General features: G+C 41.1%; 1 protein-coding gene across 2 annotated transcripts in view; it reads right to left on the bottom strand.

Annotated features, from left to right (window-relative positions):
• Positions 1-331: 331 nt before the first annotated feature.
• Positions 332-17296, bottom strand: part of LOC124139423 (aquaporin-4-like) — a 65714-nt gene continuing 48749 nt past the window's right edge. For both annotated transcript variants that reach the window (XM_048395023.1, XM_046506458.2), the window contains exons 2-6: positions 11821-12008; positions 5986-6196; positions 4876-4956; positions 3603-3714; positions 332-3079 (exon numbers count right to left, since the gene is read on the bottom strand). In XM_048395023.1, coding sequence (XP_048250980.1) covers positions 2994-3079; positions 3603-3714; positions 4876-4956; positions 5986-6196; positions 11821-12008 — 678 coding nt within the window. In that variant the 3' untranslated portion in view covers positions 332-2993. The remainder of the gene's footprint in view (positions 3080-3602; positions 3715-4875; positions 4957-5985; positions 6197-11820; positions 12009-17296) is intronic.

The raw sequence follows: 17296 nt of genomic DNA, 5'->3' as shown, positions 1-17296 counted from the left end.
TGCGACATGAAATACTCATATAAGCATCAAAGAAAGGTTATTTATAGGATTATGGCAAACTTCAAACGATATTTATTATATTGTTTTTGCATTTAGCGCAAAAAGTCTTTCTTTCGGGTCCTAATTGACTTCGGTTACCTCGAGGATTAATAAATACCACACGTGGGAACGGTGACAAGTAGGTTTAGTCAATATAAAAACATTTACTATTATCGCCATAGAGACTATTTATTGATCATGACAAATGACGACTACCCGTTGCGTCGCGTACACTTAATTACCCATCTGTGTCTCCCCTCTCAATGTCCCGTAGCAATAAACAACACATGCATTGTAGAAAATATACATTTTATTGCTCGATATACGATAAGTTATATTGTTCATTCTTGAACGCAACATACATGTCGTTGGAGTTATGATGTGTTGTGCTTCCCCCAAATTGACAAGGCTCATTCACCCATCATGGCAAAGTACAACATTTTAGCATTTCCTTACATGGATTATCAAATATAATGTTGATTCAGAGATGGGACAACCTGTTAATTAGTCCGGGGACGCTGAAGGCAATGTCATTAGTGTATGTGCCTGATGTAATTAGAGAGCTGGTACAGTTGATGTCCTTTTCAGTCTCTTAAAGACACATATTTCTCAAAGCGAGTTGGTGTATATGTCATTTTCTGCAGTATTTCTGCAATATTTTCGATGTCATTGTAATCGCAACTTCAGATTGACAACTTCTGGTTAAACGAAACATGAAAAGTATTTCATTTCTATCACATGGTGTAAGTTCAATGTGGGAGGAAAGTCTGAAGTCCCACGTTTACCAATTTCGAGATTCCTACGAGCACAGGTTTGATACTGACAGATCATAAAGTGCCAGACATGCGATGCCTTAAAGTACTGCCAAGAAGGCTAACAAGTTGGTGAAATCATGAGCATCGATCCATGTCTATATGGGTACACTGACACTAGATCTGCCAAACTGAAGTTGAGTATTGGTCTCAGGTACTTAGCAGTTACTCTGACAACCTGATGGATTTTTTTGTGTCTCTTTACAAAGCCAATCTGTAGGAGGGTTATTATCCAGTAAGCAGTTAAATAGGATTAGAATCATATCAGAGGAATGTCAAAGCGGAATTACTCGTCAAGCAGTACCACAATAAAACAACTGTGCTTAAAGACAAAATACCGAAACATCACCCCATTTGAATCTACAAGGGAATAAATTGTGTGTAAAATAAAAAAGTATCAAAAAGAGTAAAAAATGAATAAAATCATTTTCTATCAGAACTTATACACAACTACGTGACTTTTCTATGCAGAAAAATATCTGAAATTAAGATATTTCATTACAATGTCATTTTGAACGTTTTATGAATTCTCTGTTTCAATGAGATATGAAGTACATGATACTTTTACAAACTTGATTAACGTTAAATATGTTCCGACTTTCTCCAAATCTGAAAGATGATTCAGAAGAAGATCCTGTGGTCAGTATTTAAACTTACACCTCATGACTGACAACTGAAAATATGTCTAATACAAATCTATATGGCTTGTTTCGTTTCTGGAGAAAATCGGAATTCATAACTATCAACGCAGCAAAGAAAACACACATGAACCATATTTCACAACAAAGTTTCCATATATGAGATGACGAGTTACTGGATGAAAATTTACTTTATCACAACATGCATTGCTCAAACGTCCTATCCACAGCACACTCTATCAAAGATGTGTCAGTTGTTCCCCCTGCACATACAACTTACAGTACCCATGGAAACCTCGTTCACTATACCAGTGATAACAGCGAAAAAGGCATTATCACCGAGAGCCAGAACCGTCTTCACATTGGATTTGCAAACTTTTGTCTTTCATGTAGACGTGCCAGAAATGTATCGGAACATGCAAGAATGTTTTTGATCAATTGGTTTGCTAAATAAAATTCGATGCATGAGTACACGCGTTGATGCTACCATTGTTCATAGATACATCCCTTAAGTTTACGTCATTTTATTTAAATCGAATCATTTAATTATATTTTTCATAAAGACATCGAAAATAAGCAAAACACTTTGATGATGGAATGCTCTTTACCTGCTTGGAACATGTTACCTTTTGAAATTCGTTACACCTTAGATGATAACCTGTGTTACCAGTATAATCAACATCATCTTTAATCATTATTAATTCAACCCACAATAAGTGTTTTTGAACATATTAAGGTGAACACTTCAACACTATAACAATAACAATAACAACGATGTCATAGAACAGAGCATACAAATATAGGAATATTCGCTAAAAGGTTTCAACACGATCAACATGTTAATATCCATAGATACATCATAAATATATAAAACTGATACTTTGTATCAGCTAGTATGAATGACATTTGTTTACAATAAGAACACATTATGATATCAAAATGCTCCATTTTGTCCATTACTGAAATCCCAAGATACATGTGACTATTGATTTTACGAATGAGGTTTCAAGAAAGAGAGATATTCGTTCATAAAGCTCTACATTTACACTGAAGTTACAACTTACGGACATGCGCTTCAACTTTATGTTTTAAGGCATTACTCTGCATAAGATATGTCGAACCAATTGTCTCCAACTAATCAGCTTGTATATACTGTCATTTTAATTATAATTTGTTCCGATTCAATTTCTTATTTTTTTTTAAAAATAAGTTAACACAAATTATTTTTCAAAAGTAACTCGTGCCTTGATACCCAAATGAAGTGAAATGTGAGAAAATAATTGAAATAACGAAGGAATTGAACAATATAATTCCGTTCGGTTTGAGCACTTCTGTAGTTGTGAATTTGGTCAAAGCTTGTGATGTGTTCAGCAGGGAGGGAACGCTAAGGCACACAACGTATGCCATCATTTGGAATAAAAGACATGTCAATCTCTAGTCATCTCATCTGACGACGCCCCGGGCCAAATATGTCAGCATGTCACGTGAAAGGTAGGTGATGACATCACAGATTAGAGGAGGCGTTCATGTTCTCCTTCTTGCCCTCTTTAAAATAGTCACGTGGTATTGCCACAAAGGAGTCGTCTTGCACTGTTGACCGAAAACAAACTTATCTTGAAATTTCTTAATGTATGTATACCATAATTACAACTATTGCAGACCGTGTCAAAAGCTTTTCAGTCTACTAGCATGCAATTATCTGTTGACATCATTCAGCATATTGTAGTGGTAATATACATATAGACAATTTTGAGCTGAACGAACTAGACAAACGAAATGTTCTGGCTTAGGACCAGTTGCTGAAGCCGCAGACGGTTCACCATTCCAAGGTCGAATGCTGTTATCTGAACGTGTCATTTAAGGCGATGGTACCTTATGGTCTGGACCAGACAATCCAGTGATTAATATCATGAGCATCGATCCACGCAATTGGGATCGATGACATGAATCCACCAAGTCAGTGAGCCTGACCACCCGATCCCATTAGTCGCCCTTTACGACAAGCATAGTCGTCTTTTATGGCAAGTATGGGTTACTGAAGACTGTAATCTATGTGTATGTACATATAGAGTGAAGGTTGATAACGGTGTAGCCGCAGCGACGTCATACTTACGCAAAGTCTGCGCGCCTTCAGCCATGGTGGGTACGCCCCTGTAGGGATCAAAGACCCATTTGTAGAGCACAGAAGCTAGGACCCCTCCGGCGATTGGACCGACCCAGTAAATCTGTAACAGACATAAATTCTACGTTATTCAATGTCATGACAGCACGTTTAATGTGTCGTGGCGTATTAGTTCATCCAGATCATGTAGAGAATATTGATGTAGCCCATCAATGGATGAAGGGTTAAACCATCCAAACCGACGAGGTCAAAACCGGGTCACTATCCTCTGATCTCTCTCCCACTGACTGAAACTAGCATAGAAAAGTATCCACAAGAGATTATTGACCCGGTTGACTGAAACCCTATTCCTTCCGTGTCTTCTAGCTATTGTTGACCCTAATTGACTGAGACTCTACCCTTCCGTGTCTTCTAGCTATTGTTGATCCTAATTGACTGAGACTCTACCCTTCTGTGTCTACTAGCTATTGTTGATGCTAATTGACTGAGAGTCTACCCTTCTGTGTCTACTAGCTATTGTTGACCCTAATTGACTGAGACTCTACCCTTCTGTGTCTACTAGCTATTGTTGATCCTAATTGACTGAGACTCTACCCTTCCGTGCCCCTCGCCTTGTTGACCCCACTGACTGAAACATCTACCCCCTTCGTCCCCACTAGTGTCGTGAACCCAATTGTCTGTAACCCGACCTTGAAACACACCCTCTCCGTGAAATGCCTACAGTTCCCATTCCCTATTCATTGACGTGGTTGGCTGTATATGAGACGCTGAGTCTCGGTCACTACAGATCTCACGTTGTCACCTCCGGCCATATAAAGTGTAACTCAAAACCAAGGAGTGCCGCCATTGTTTGATAACAATCATGCACGACAAATTGTTAAAGCAAAGAAGACGTGTTATCCATGCCTATAGAACGTTCAGTCACTTCACATAGTGGATTCTTTCTTCGTGTAAACATGAAGGGCGCACTCCTCTAATAATGATACCTTTTTTGTACATCGAATCCGTTTCAGTGAAAGGGGATAACATCCTTATAACGACACTTAGTCCGATCTACCCTTTGTCATGGCACTGGACCCCATACAAAGAAGGGATGTCACACTATATCACGACACATGGGCTCGATACACATAAGAGACGCTACCAATAATCACGGCATCGAACCCAATACCATGAAGAGGGCTAGTCTTAATCAAGGCATCACACTTTTGACGATGATCAAATCATTTATCCGCGGAGATTCATACCAGATAAAGGAACTTACCCAGTGGTTTGCATAAGAGTTGGAGGCGACAGCTGATCCGAGAGACCGTGCGGGGTTCATACTCGCCCCAGTGTAGGAGATCTGAAGTAGTGAGTGATTGAGTTATTAATGTAGACAGCCTCCACGCGTCTAGTACAGTCCTACAGGTTGCAATAACCACACCGTATGATGGTCAGATCTGGCTAACATTGTGGTTATCCAACCAATGTTGTTGTTTGTTTGTTGTTTGATACCGCATTCAGCAATATTCCAGCTATATTAAGGCAGTCTGTAAATAATCGAGTCTGGACCAGACAAATCCTGTGACTGACATCATGGGCAATTTGGGATACGATGACACGCATCAACCAAGTCAGAGAGCCTGACCACCCTTCCCCGTTAGTCGCCCTTTACGACAAGCATGGGTTGCTGAAGACCAATCCTGATCTGGGTTTTCTCATGTGACGCATCCTTGTAAAATCAATACTCATGTAATTTTGAACACATATTCCGGTACTCAATCCTTAAGACACGCATGGGGGGCAGGGTTCCGTTTCACAAAGAATTTGACGATCAACGATCCAGTCACTTACATATTACACTTTAACAAAGTTATGTCAACTGTATTGTTACATTCTACAGCCCAAGACAGGGCGAAATCGTAAGTATGAAACGAATCCTTGACCACAAAGATGTCGAAACTCCCTGTATAACTTACACTTTGTGAAATGGGCCCCTGGGGACAACTTATGTGGATACCCACGGGGGGGGGGGGGGATCTAGAAATGCTAAGAGGCAGATATTCCGTCCCATGCCTGCAGCATATATCAGTAAAAATGTCCAAACAGTAAATACATATATCATCTGGTATGGATTTGTAACGATAACTTTTATTTCACTAATATTAAACAAAGAGGTGTTAATGCTTAGTTTTACATTATTGAATTGAATGCACTGTGAAAATACAATGTTAAAATACCTCTGAATTTAAGAAAGTAAGACCTTAATAAATCCAAATTCTGAACACAATGACGATTTTCCCGCAGTGTGCCTGCCAAGTGTATTTAGTCGGGGATCCTAGCTAAATCCCTGACCTTGGACGTATGGGTACGTAACAATCACTGTCCTCACCGCAGAGAAGTGACCCATAGCAACTGTTAGACCAATGGCCAATGAGGCGCTGCCGAAGTTTGGCCTGTTGGCGTCAACGGTGCCGTAGATGACGAAGACGAGGGTAAAGGTCAGGAGCAACTCCACCCCAAAGCCCTGAGCCTGGGTGACCCCCAGGGCGCTGTTGATATTGGTGACGGCCAGGTTCCCGTGGAAAGCCGAAGGCGTAACGCTAAAACAAAGGATGACCGAAGATGACCAAAATACGTTAAAAGATGGTACTTGTTGTTACCCTGCCTAGAGCTAAAACAAGGACTGGTCGGGTCGGAGTCTGTATATTGTGTCTGAGTGGGGTATTTATGTTAAACTGTGACATGGTATCTCAGTGGGTTAGCAATATGAAATCGTCACTTGTCCGGACTAGAAAAGAAAGCTGACACGTGCATGCACGTCGATTTTAAAGTGCAATAATCTTGGACGCGACTTTAAACCCAAATTAACCTCACCTAAGCACACCAGGAAACTATGATCGTGGTTCGAACCCCATATTCCTTCTAATTATCTTTCTAGGTTACCCGTACTCGGGGGTTTCATCAAAGTGCCTGACCTGCATCATTTCTCGCTTTACACATGAAGCTGACACGCCGTGGTACAACTGAAGTACTACTCGTGTCGGGGTAAGGCCTAACTCACTCTCTCGCTGACTCTTTTAAGACCGAGGCGCGCGTGTTTTTATGACCTTTTCAGATTTTAAAATTTTAGATGTACACTTTCACCTTTAACCCGGTTTAGTCGAGAGTATTTCCAGCAATGTGGGCACAGCAATTATCAGTGGTTATCAATACTTTCCTGCAGATATTCATAGATAATTCATGTGCGTGAACTTCCTAAATTATTCAGGGTAATATTTTACACTAGCTTGTATCTACATTCTAAACGCAAAAGTTACGGATAAATCCTAATAATTGTTTCAAAACTGTCTAGATGGGGGAACTAATAAAGTACTGATAATAAATAAATGAAATTGAAAGTAATAAGGGTGAGTTGACTTAACGCTGCACTGAACGGTATTTCAGTAATACCACAGCGTGCAAGCTTGAGGCGGGAGGAGAGTGATTTGGGTCATAGACCTGTTCAAGCCTAAAAAACAAGCTTGGTGATGACAAAATTATGGGAATCGAACGACCGATAGGCAGATCCTGATACGGCGAAGTGATGCACAACTACTGGGCCACATGGCGTTAAATATATCTGCACCATGATCTGGTCCCCATGTATTGTACATATTAACTAGATATTTGTTGTTTGACGCCGCGCTATTCCAGCTATAAATAATCTGTAAATAATCGAGTCTGGACCAGACAATCCAGTGACTGACATCACGAGCATCAATCTACACACAACCAAGCCAGCGAGCATGACAGCCCGATCTCGTTTGTCTTACGACAGGCATAGGTTGCTGAAGATCTTCATTGATCTATAAGTGGAAATTAATGTGGTAATTGGAGTGGTAATTAATGTCATGAGTGACACTGAGACAAGCATAAAGGTAATCAACAGCAGGCTTCCATTCGACTAAGGTGGCGGGTAGCTTGGTGGGCAAAGCGTTCGCCCGTCACACCGAGACCCGGGTTCGATTCTCAACAGGTGAAATGTGTGAAGCCAATTTGTGGTGTCCCCGCCGTGAAATGGCTTGAACATTGCTCAAAGCGGCATATCCATACCCACTCACTCATGCTACCTGATACAATCTATATGCATCATGTTCATCACTGTGACCTGTCTTGTATGTTGCTAATGACTATCGATAATGAACGCCTACATGTACGTCCGCAGATAGTACTCTGAGATAAAGATGCATCGGTCTGCGAATCCGTATCTCCCTCAGTCCGCTGATTGAGGGTTAGCATACCGAGCGGATACGGTGGGAGACAACAATTTCCTGTTCCATGCAGTGCTAATTGATAACTAAAGCAAGCTCGGGGACAGGTGAGCTGGTCAATTTGCTAATGAGGTTCATTGACAAAATCTACTTATGTCAGAAACGAAGAGGGTGGAGTGAGTGGGCATGACCGGGTTTTTTTACATATCGTTGTCGCACATGCTTATTTATACACTCTGTCCTCCAGTGGGCAGAATGTCCTCGGATCTGAGCAGAGATTGTAGAGTTTCAAGTTACAAAATGACATTCCATTAACAGGCTCAGTGCTGGTCCTTATGCAGAGGGGCCTGGGGATGGCTTATCTTAAGACATATAACGGAGATCATATCACCAAGCAAAACCCCTGTGTAACAAAGTATATACATCTGTGTGCTACCGGTAGGGCAGGACATGCGTACGCTTTTCACGAACAAATGTTGTCCTAACTGATTTGTTTTAAGTGATCTCTCCATTACAGCTATTTCTCCTTTTACGCCCAACGGAATTTGTTTCGTCGGATAAGCGAGACTGGTTGTTTTCTAGCATTGACGGTATATTCCATTTGGGCGTTAAATCGTATTGTTGGGGTCTAACTTCATAACATTCTATCCGTCTCTTACAGGTAACGCCAGCAATGGTTCAATGGCCCCCAAGTGAGTGAGTGGGTGAGTATGGTTTTACAGGTACTACACAAATGTACCACATACACTTAGGTGTACCCTAGCGTGGCAATACTAACGGCGCTGAAATGAAGGGGATTAAAGGAAACAGCACACTAGGTATACTACCCACACGATTGACATGACGTGACTGATTAACCCGATTTCGTGCATTGTGAAAACAAACAGTGCCGTACATACATTGCCGAGCTAATCTACACTAGAGTACATAGGTAGGTAATTGGGGGTACTTTTCAGTAGTGCCTGCGCCGACAACGATCCCAACAGCGTTGTGTATAATCGATAGTGTTATTAAGTGTATCAAACAGAAAACCGCTCGTGTACGCATGTCATACAGGACAACGTAATTATACATATTACCTTTAAGCGTGATAATAACGTGTATCGATCAGCGACAAGGCGCCGCCGATTTTAGTTTCAAAGTGACATTTTCATGTCATGCATTTTGCTGTTTACATTGAACGCTTTAAAATGAAAGTTTGATAATGAGAAAGTGAATACGTGCTTCTCGGCCTATTACCTAGCACAGACGGGCGGTCAGGTAGCCTAGTGGTTAAAGCGTTCGCTCGTCACGCTGTAGACCCGGGTTCGATTCCCGACATTGGTACAATGTGTGAAACCCATGGTGTCCCCGCCGTGACAATGTTGGAATATTGCTAAAAGTGGCGTAAAACCAAACTCACTCACTCACTCCTAGCCCAAACCCTTAATTATGTGTGCCGCGTAATTATTTTTCGCCGTGTGTTCAGCTGAGATATTTTCTGCATGTTAATATGATTATCGTAAGTACTAGAGTCTATGCATAATAAAAATGGTCTTTGGACGACTTGAATCAGCTTGGTAATTGAGGCAAATTGTGCCAAGACAATACATGTGACAGAAGCAGTAAGATTACACTGGTCGATGCTAAAGAGACTCCGCCAAGCATACGTTCCTCATAAAATCCAAGCTGATAAAAGACGAGATATCGTTAATTGTTAAAACTGACTACATCGATTCACTGTTCATATTCTAGTCGATATATTTATTGTTCTTCCATTTGACGAGAAATCACTAGCCAACTGAGAGAGTCGTCGTCACACTGATTGGTATTCAGATTAGATATAAACACTTTGTTAAAAGTTAAAAATGTCTTCTATTAAGTAACGAAATTAATGCGAAAAGTTCTGACACTTTATCGACCGTTCTATAAGATTCATCAAATGAAATTGGACAAAGACGGACATTCCGGAAACGTTAACACGGGGTATTCCAAACTACAGTTACGGTCCGTACGACTGATTCCGTCAATATTATCGTCTGTCTCTCGCTTCCGTGGGTCAAACATTTGAACGGAGGAGGCGTTGCACAGTACGTGGGAAGTACTGTCATACAATCTCAACCATATATTAGACATTCCGGAATGTTCGTTTGTTCAGTTTTCAAAATATTAATCGAGAACTGTGCCAACATATTTTTCAAGCGTTGTCTGAAATGGAAGTCGCCATGTTGAAACGAGTACCGTAAAGTTCGAAAAAATGCTTTCTAATTGGCTGATGTTTGTCATTTCAGTGGTCGGTCAAAGTTCGCGAAAGGTGGTTGTGACATGACCCGTAATGGGATGTCCTCAGATCTTTGTTCAGCGAGAACTTAGATCTGATTTTAATGAGATTGCCTTACTGCATGGACAGTAGTTCTACCCAAGAGGCCCCGTGATTGTCACCGCACCCCAACACAGCATGTTCTCACATTCGCCACTAAGTGCCGTACTGCATGGACGGTAGTTCTACCCAAGAAACCCCCCGATGGCCACCGCACCGCAGTTTAAGGACAGAAGCAAGTTCATGCCTCAGGGTGGTCACTGTCAACATGTTTTGTAATCGCTATGGAAGATTTAATTCAACCTGCATGACGTTCAGCATACAAAGACGTGATTTATTGGCGATGTTTAACTTTCACACACATCACATATTTGTTGAATTTGAACATGTTTGACGTTCTAAGTTTGTCTGTTTAATCCTGAATTTGCACACAAAAGGTTTTTTTTCTGTCTGTTTGTAAGGTTCATTTAATGCTGACATTTCATTCCAGATGACGATCCGGTTATTCAAATACGAACGATATTTACTTTTACCGTAGGACAGAATGGATTTCAAGTTCTATCGGCACTTTGACATAAGTATATGACGTAATCGTCACACCTAGTGGCAGTACAGGATGACTCAAGCTGAATACATTGCGATAACCATTATTTATTTAAAATAAACAAGAAAAATAACAAATCGTGTTTTACGAGTATAACATGGAAAAAGACGTGCTGCAGGTTCTATTTAAGCAATAAGAACAATCAGATAAAACTCGAAGTCCCGATGATCATGGAAAACACGTCGAGATATCAGTTGTTCGAGACAAGCGGAGCTGATATTAGACCCTAGCGTCGAAAAGGGTTCAGCCGGGACTATTAAGTTAAATGATAAATCTACTCGAAGAGTCAATGGCGTCTTGAGGCCCTTTCACACAGGGCTGCGACCTTTGTGCCAGGACGCTCAATGGTCGCCTTAACCAAGAAAATCATGTTTCTTTATAACTGCAACCACAATGAAACACTGCAGGTACAAGCCCTCTATTTATAGGCAGACTGAAGAGGCACTACAGGTAGCTCAAAGGAGGCAGGAAAGAGGCAGAAGCATTGCCATGGTGTCTCAAGGGTTGCCGTGGTCGTCGAATGGAGATACGGCGGTCGCCACAGTCATCGTTCAATGCACGCTGTTGGTCGCCCAAAAGAGGCTTAATGGAGGCAAGAAGCATCGCCCAGATTTACGGGAAAATATTTCAGAAGAGCGCATCAATAACCTAACGACCATTAGGCGACCACTGTGCCTTCCTTCTGCAACAACGGCAATGCTTCTGCCTCCCTTGAGCCACTTTTGAGCAACCAATCTCCTCGGCAACCTTTGTGCGACTGTTTTGAACATGTTAAAAAATTCACGGCGATCATGGCGTCCATGGCGATGTCTAAACCTTCTGTGTATCACCTTGGAACGACCTAGGCAACCATTCTGCCTCCTTTGAGCCTCCAACGACGACCTGGCAAATTCTATGTGTAAAGTGAGTGAGTGTGTGAGTTAAAGTTTAACGTCACATCGGCAATATTTCAGCCATATCGTGACGATCCTGTGTAAAGGCCCCATAAGATAACAGTATTGCATTGTACTGAAGTAATTATGTTAATATTTATTTTGTTTTGAGGGTTGCTGTAAGTGTGTATATACGTACCCCTTGAGAATGAATGCCCCGATGATAGCACCTATAGTCTGAGCCACGACGTACAGGAACGCCCTCAACACGGAGATGTTCATGGACACCGCCATGGCGATGGAGACTGCGGGGTTGATGTGGCCGCCGGACACGTGACCAAACATCTGGATCATTGCCATGATGGCTAGGCCGAACGCAAGGGATATCTGGGGGAAAAAATAAAATAAAAATAATAATAATAATTATCCCACTTGAAACCATCAATGTGTGATGATTTTGCATCAAAATGTATATATGAAATGTAGATTATGCAATGACTTTAATGAGACTGTCCAACACATTGTCAGTGGATGCCCAGCTTTGGCACAAACACGGTATCTTAAGCGACATGATAGAGTGGCTCGATCCTTTTATTACCGTCTTCGCCATTCTTGTGATTTTGACACAGAGGTCCATTCATGGTACGACCCAGAATATGTAGAGGGAGTCATGAAAAATTATAACTACAAAAGTCTTTGGAATAGGCCCGTATACAGCCTCGGATCTATCAAGGCCAACAAACCTGATCTTGTCCTTTTTGATAAATCATTGAATTTTCTATCCCTTTTGACACTAATGTGATTGACAAGATTCGGGAAAAACATGGCAAACATGCGGACCTCGTTTTCGAAATGTCATGCTTGCATCCTAAGTACTAAGTTGTCCGACTGCCCATTAATCTCTGTGCCTTAGGTTTGGTACCTCCCAATCTCTTGTCTGACAATGGGGGAGTACCCGGGTTTGCTGCGAGGAATACAGCCCTTCTGACAATCTGTGTATTGCAGAAGGCTGCAGTGTTGGGGAGTTCGACAAGGCAGCGCTTCCTGGGAGAAATCCCATTCGCTGTCTGGGTTGCGTGTAGAGGGGGCAAGGACCCTGAGCCGATGATGAGCCTAACCAGCCTGACTGTGCCAGGATCACCCAAACCCTCTTTGTTGCATTTTTATTTTAATCTGTTCGTAGTAATAATAAAACAAAATGATAGGCCACTTTAGTGAACAACCAACCACGAGCAAACCTAGAAACATCATCGGGCAAAACAGAACCCGACCACAGATTTCTGGCGTGCCCAAGGGACGCAACTCTACATATAGAATTGCTGCGCCTAAGACAACTAGACCACCCCTGCCCCCGAAAAGCTATGCGGTTCTGCACATATCCTCACATAAAATCCACACTGGCACATCTTTATATATAATAACACTCATGCCGTTATTTCAAAGCTTTGTTTGTTTGTTTGTTGTTTGTGGTTTAATACCGCACTCAGCAATATTCCAGCTATATGACGGCGATCTGTAAATAATCGAGTCTGGACCAGACAATCCAGTGATTGACATCATGAGCATCGACCCACGCAATAAGGAAGCGATGACATGCATCAACCAAGTCGGCTAGCCTGACCACCCGATCCCGTTAGTCGCCTCTTACGACATGCATAGTCGCCCTTTATGGCAATTATTTCAATACATGGAACATATTTTTTTTGGACAAAGCATTTAAATAAATATAATTTGAATCGCACATATACTAATCACATCAATTACGGTAAGGTTTCTCATTGTAGGAAAGTGCAGCTTGTCGAGGACCGGTTAAGGTCAACGAGGATTGAACGGATAAAGGGTAATAATGATAATAATATCCTTGTGTTGACCTCAGGGTCGTCGTGTTTTGAACCTACATATGACGAAGTACGTGTAGGTACCCAGCCCACAAGGGGTGCAACTCTGCACCTTAAAATGAAATGGGCATCATGTACGCATTTTTTGTTAGTCCGTCGTGCAGTCCTGTCGATGTAAAGGGGTACTGACTGCGGATAGTAACGTTACATGTACAAGTACAGTAACCTAGTTTATGTATAAGTTGATGCACGTTGAAGAGGGACTCTGCCTGGCCCCAATTTCAAGTGTACGTCTAGACATTTACATTCATTTGGTTATTTCCTTAGATGCTAAAGATACAGCTGTCTATTGCTGTTCAGTTTAGTATTCATCAAGTGCTAGATTGATACATGTTATGAAATTTTAACAAGAAGAAAATGTGGTGTTCGAAACAAACTTGTTTAATTTACGTTTTTAGTAACTGCCAATAAACTTGAGCCCAGTCTCCTATAAAGAGGTTGCATGGTCGCTTTTACGGCAAGCATGGGTTGCTGAAGACCTATCCTATTCTAACCCGGATCTAACCCGGATCTTGTACATAGGTCAGATCGCAGTGAAGTCGCATCCTTTTCCCATAGCTTTCATCCGGAGTTATCTTGACCAATTTCAGCGTTTATAACTTTAGTAACATGAGTTTGATAGAGTTAAGATCCGTATAATCAAGTACCTTGCAAGTAAAAAGACGAAATCATCCTGGTTACAAGATTGCATGAACTCAGGGTCAAAACATATAATACAGTACATTATGTCCATTGGATAAAAATCAGTTGGGATATATGTTTATGTTGTGCACCAGTACAAAATGACAAAATGTAGACGAACCGAGATCGTTGTGAGGGCTACTGACACGCATGCACTGAAGCGTATCGTGGCTACCACACGGTCACATCGAGCACGTGCTTTATGATCCTTTTCGTACATATGCTTATCATCCCCGCATTCATCAGTGGTCACAACACGGGTTTGACACACCTGAGAGTTTAAAAATAGACACTCGCGCATCAGGCCTCAAAGTTGCGACTAAATTGGTCGCCATGGCGATCTAGTTTTGTATTTTGCGACTGGTATTTTCATGTCAGTCGCCAACTGGCTCCTTGTCTTTAATTAAGTTTGGCGACTAAATATCTCTTGTCATTAGATATTAAAAAAGATCGTTTTTAATATAAGTGCGGTAACTTCAGTGAAAAAAATCGATATCAGAACATAACATCGACTAGATCACTGCGAGGCCATGTGTACTGTTTTCGCTTTCGATATGAAGCTCCATACCTAGGATGAAGGAAGCACTTTCCGTTATTAAGTAATGCACTAACGATGTTAAGAGTTTAGTACCCACGCATGCGCTGTAGGACATCCGCCCAGGCGACAGCTATGGCGGTCGTTTTGCCATTCAAAAACACGAAGTATTTTTCCATATTTGCGCAAGTCAAAAAACAACAAAACGTTGTCAATCGGCAAATGATGATTACCGTATTTTCTTGAGTATAGTGCGCACCCATGTATAATGCGCACCTCCCTCTAGCGGATTAAGTATTTTTTTGGGAAAAAATTCGAATACCAAGCGCAAAAAAATAATTACACCGTACACCTTTAGCGAAGTCCGGCAAACGAACGGGTGATGACAAACTTGGCCAGTACAAATTCGAAATTTGAGATAAAAAATCACCAGACATGTTGATTTACCGTTTAAGTTGTATTTTTTGTTCTGCTAGGCATTGTTTTATATCCAGGGATTCAGATTACCTTGTGTATCTTTTCGTAAACTAGGCCGGACACAGCAATCAGCTGTACACACATTTTCTTGGAATCTACCGGTGATTCAGTCAAGACACGCCCAATGATATAACTTTACAGGATTTTAATGCAAGGATCGGCAAAAATTGTATCTGAAACTATTTTTTAATCAGGAATAATATATTCAAATATCTTGTTAATTTAGATGCAGCTTTTACTAAACACATTTGAAATAATAATAACCCTAAGCGAAGCAGCTGATCGCTATTACCAGGTATTATCTTTTACACCGAACCAGTCTGACCAGTCACCGTCAAGGCTCCCGCGCATGTGATCGCGTGATCGCGAGAATTACGTATTGACATAGAATCGTCCAACAAAAACAAATATGACTTTTAACGAGACAAAGTATGGCATGTATGGGATGTATCCATTCTCTGTCAATTACAGTTCGTTTCAAGGCGTCAATAGCGGTAATCTGACCGTGGTTTCTGTTAATAACGGTGAGTTGTGCGATCTTCCGATCGCTTCACACACGATTTCGCCGAAATTTATTAAAACAATATTAAAGGGAATTTTGAATAAAATTAACAAAATAAGTTACAAACATAAGTCCAGATATACAAAGAACACCTTTTTATAGTCAGACAGTGTATTTACATGATTAATTTGCGTACTTCAGTATGGATTTGTTGACATGGTATTTCCGGTGTTACGTGCTTACTGTAATGTCTTTCCAGGGGGGAAGAAACATCAAAACTCATTATTTCGTGTATAATGCGCACCCCCTTCTACACAACTGTGTTTTTTGGAGAAAAAAAGTGCGCACTATACTCAAGAAAATAATGCTTTGAATGGCGAAGCTGACACGGAAGTTTCGTCGTCTGTCGACACGTTCGATAAACCAAAACCTGCAACTGGCACTGGTAAACTGTCTGATGATGTTACTGACACAATGTTCTCAAACATGTTTTCAAAAATAGCTGAATAGATGCACATGATTTCAATCACTGGGTTATTTACAGACCACTGTCATTTAGCTGGAATATTGCTGAGTGCGGTGTTAAACAACAAACCATCAAACAAAACAGAAAAAAACAGAACCTCGCCGTACATAGCAAACTACGGCATCGAGGGGAACGCTGGAGGTGAATAGTCCCTGAAAGCCTTCCCATGTCAAATGGTCAATCAAATGGTCAATCAGATATTTAACATCTCATGTTAATATTTTATCTTTTGTTTATTTTCAGAAAAAGGTAAGTGAGTATCAATTCAGAACACCTATCCAAAAAAATCAGTGCAATACTCCATGTTAATCTTCAAGCTGCAATCTCATAGCCTTCCTGACACACCTGACTCAGGTCAATCTCATATAAATCATTAAATGTGATCTTAGTTCTCGCTACCGCTAAATAAAGATCTGAGGACATCCAATTACGGTTCACGTCAGAACGACCATTTACTCAATCAGAGCGTCGCTTACTAGATCACGAAGTTCCAGTCGGAATTTGTTTTCTTATCATGCAACCTCGAAAAGGTCAACACGGCCTTGTACGACTGATTCCGTCAATCCCATCGTCTATCTCTCGCTTCAATATGGGATAAATATTTGAACGGAAAATACTTTACATAGCCATTCAATCTTAGCCATCTATTAGACATTCCAGAATGTTCTTTTGTTCAGTTGTCAAATACTAAATGGAGAATATTTGCCAAAATATTTGTTCACAAAACGTAATCTGAAATGGAAGCCGCCAGAGCCTAAAGCTCGAGAAAGCTACTTCCTGATTGGCTAATGTCGACTTCTCGTTAGTCGTTCCACTGGTCGCGAAAGATCATCCTGACGTGGTTTCAGGCATTCGTGACCAAATCGTGTTATTCCAGGACAAGCTAAATCGCGACTCGTGCCCCTTTCGTGGCCATTTTTGCGACTGGTGTCCGCAAACATAGTTGAAAGAATAATTCACGTAATGATTCACGTATATGTACCCCATGTCATACATATTCTAGATACTATTTCAACACATAGGGACTAACGGTATTTATACATTATGATCCAACAC

Source organism: Haliotis rufescens, unplaced genomic scaffold, assembly GCF_023055435.1.
Source record: "Haliotis rufescens isolate VD_foot unplaced genomic scaffold, xgHalRufe1.0.p SCAF_1, whole genome shotgun sequence".
Taxonomy (NCBI): domain Eukaryota; kingdom Metazoa; phylum Mollusca; class Gastropoda; order Lepetellida; family Haliotidae; genus Haliotis; species Haliotis rufescens.
The sequence above is the reverse complement of the archived record's forward strand: the minus strand, read 5'-3'. Positions and strand labels throughout refer to the sequence as shown.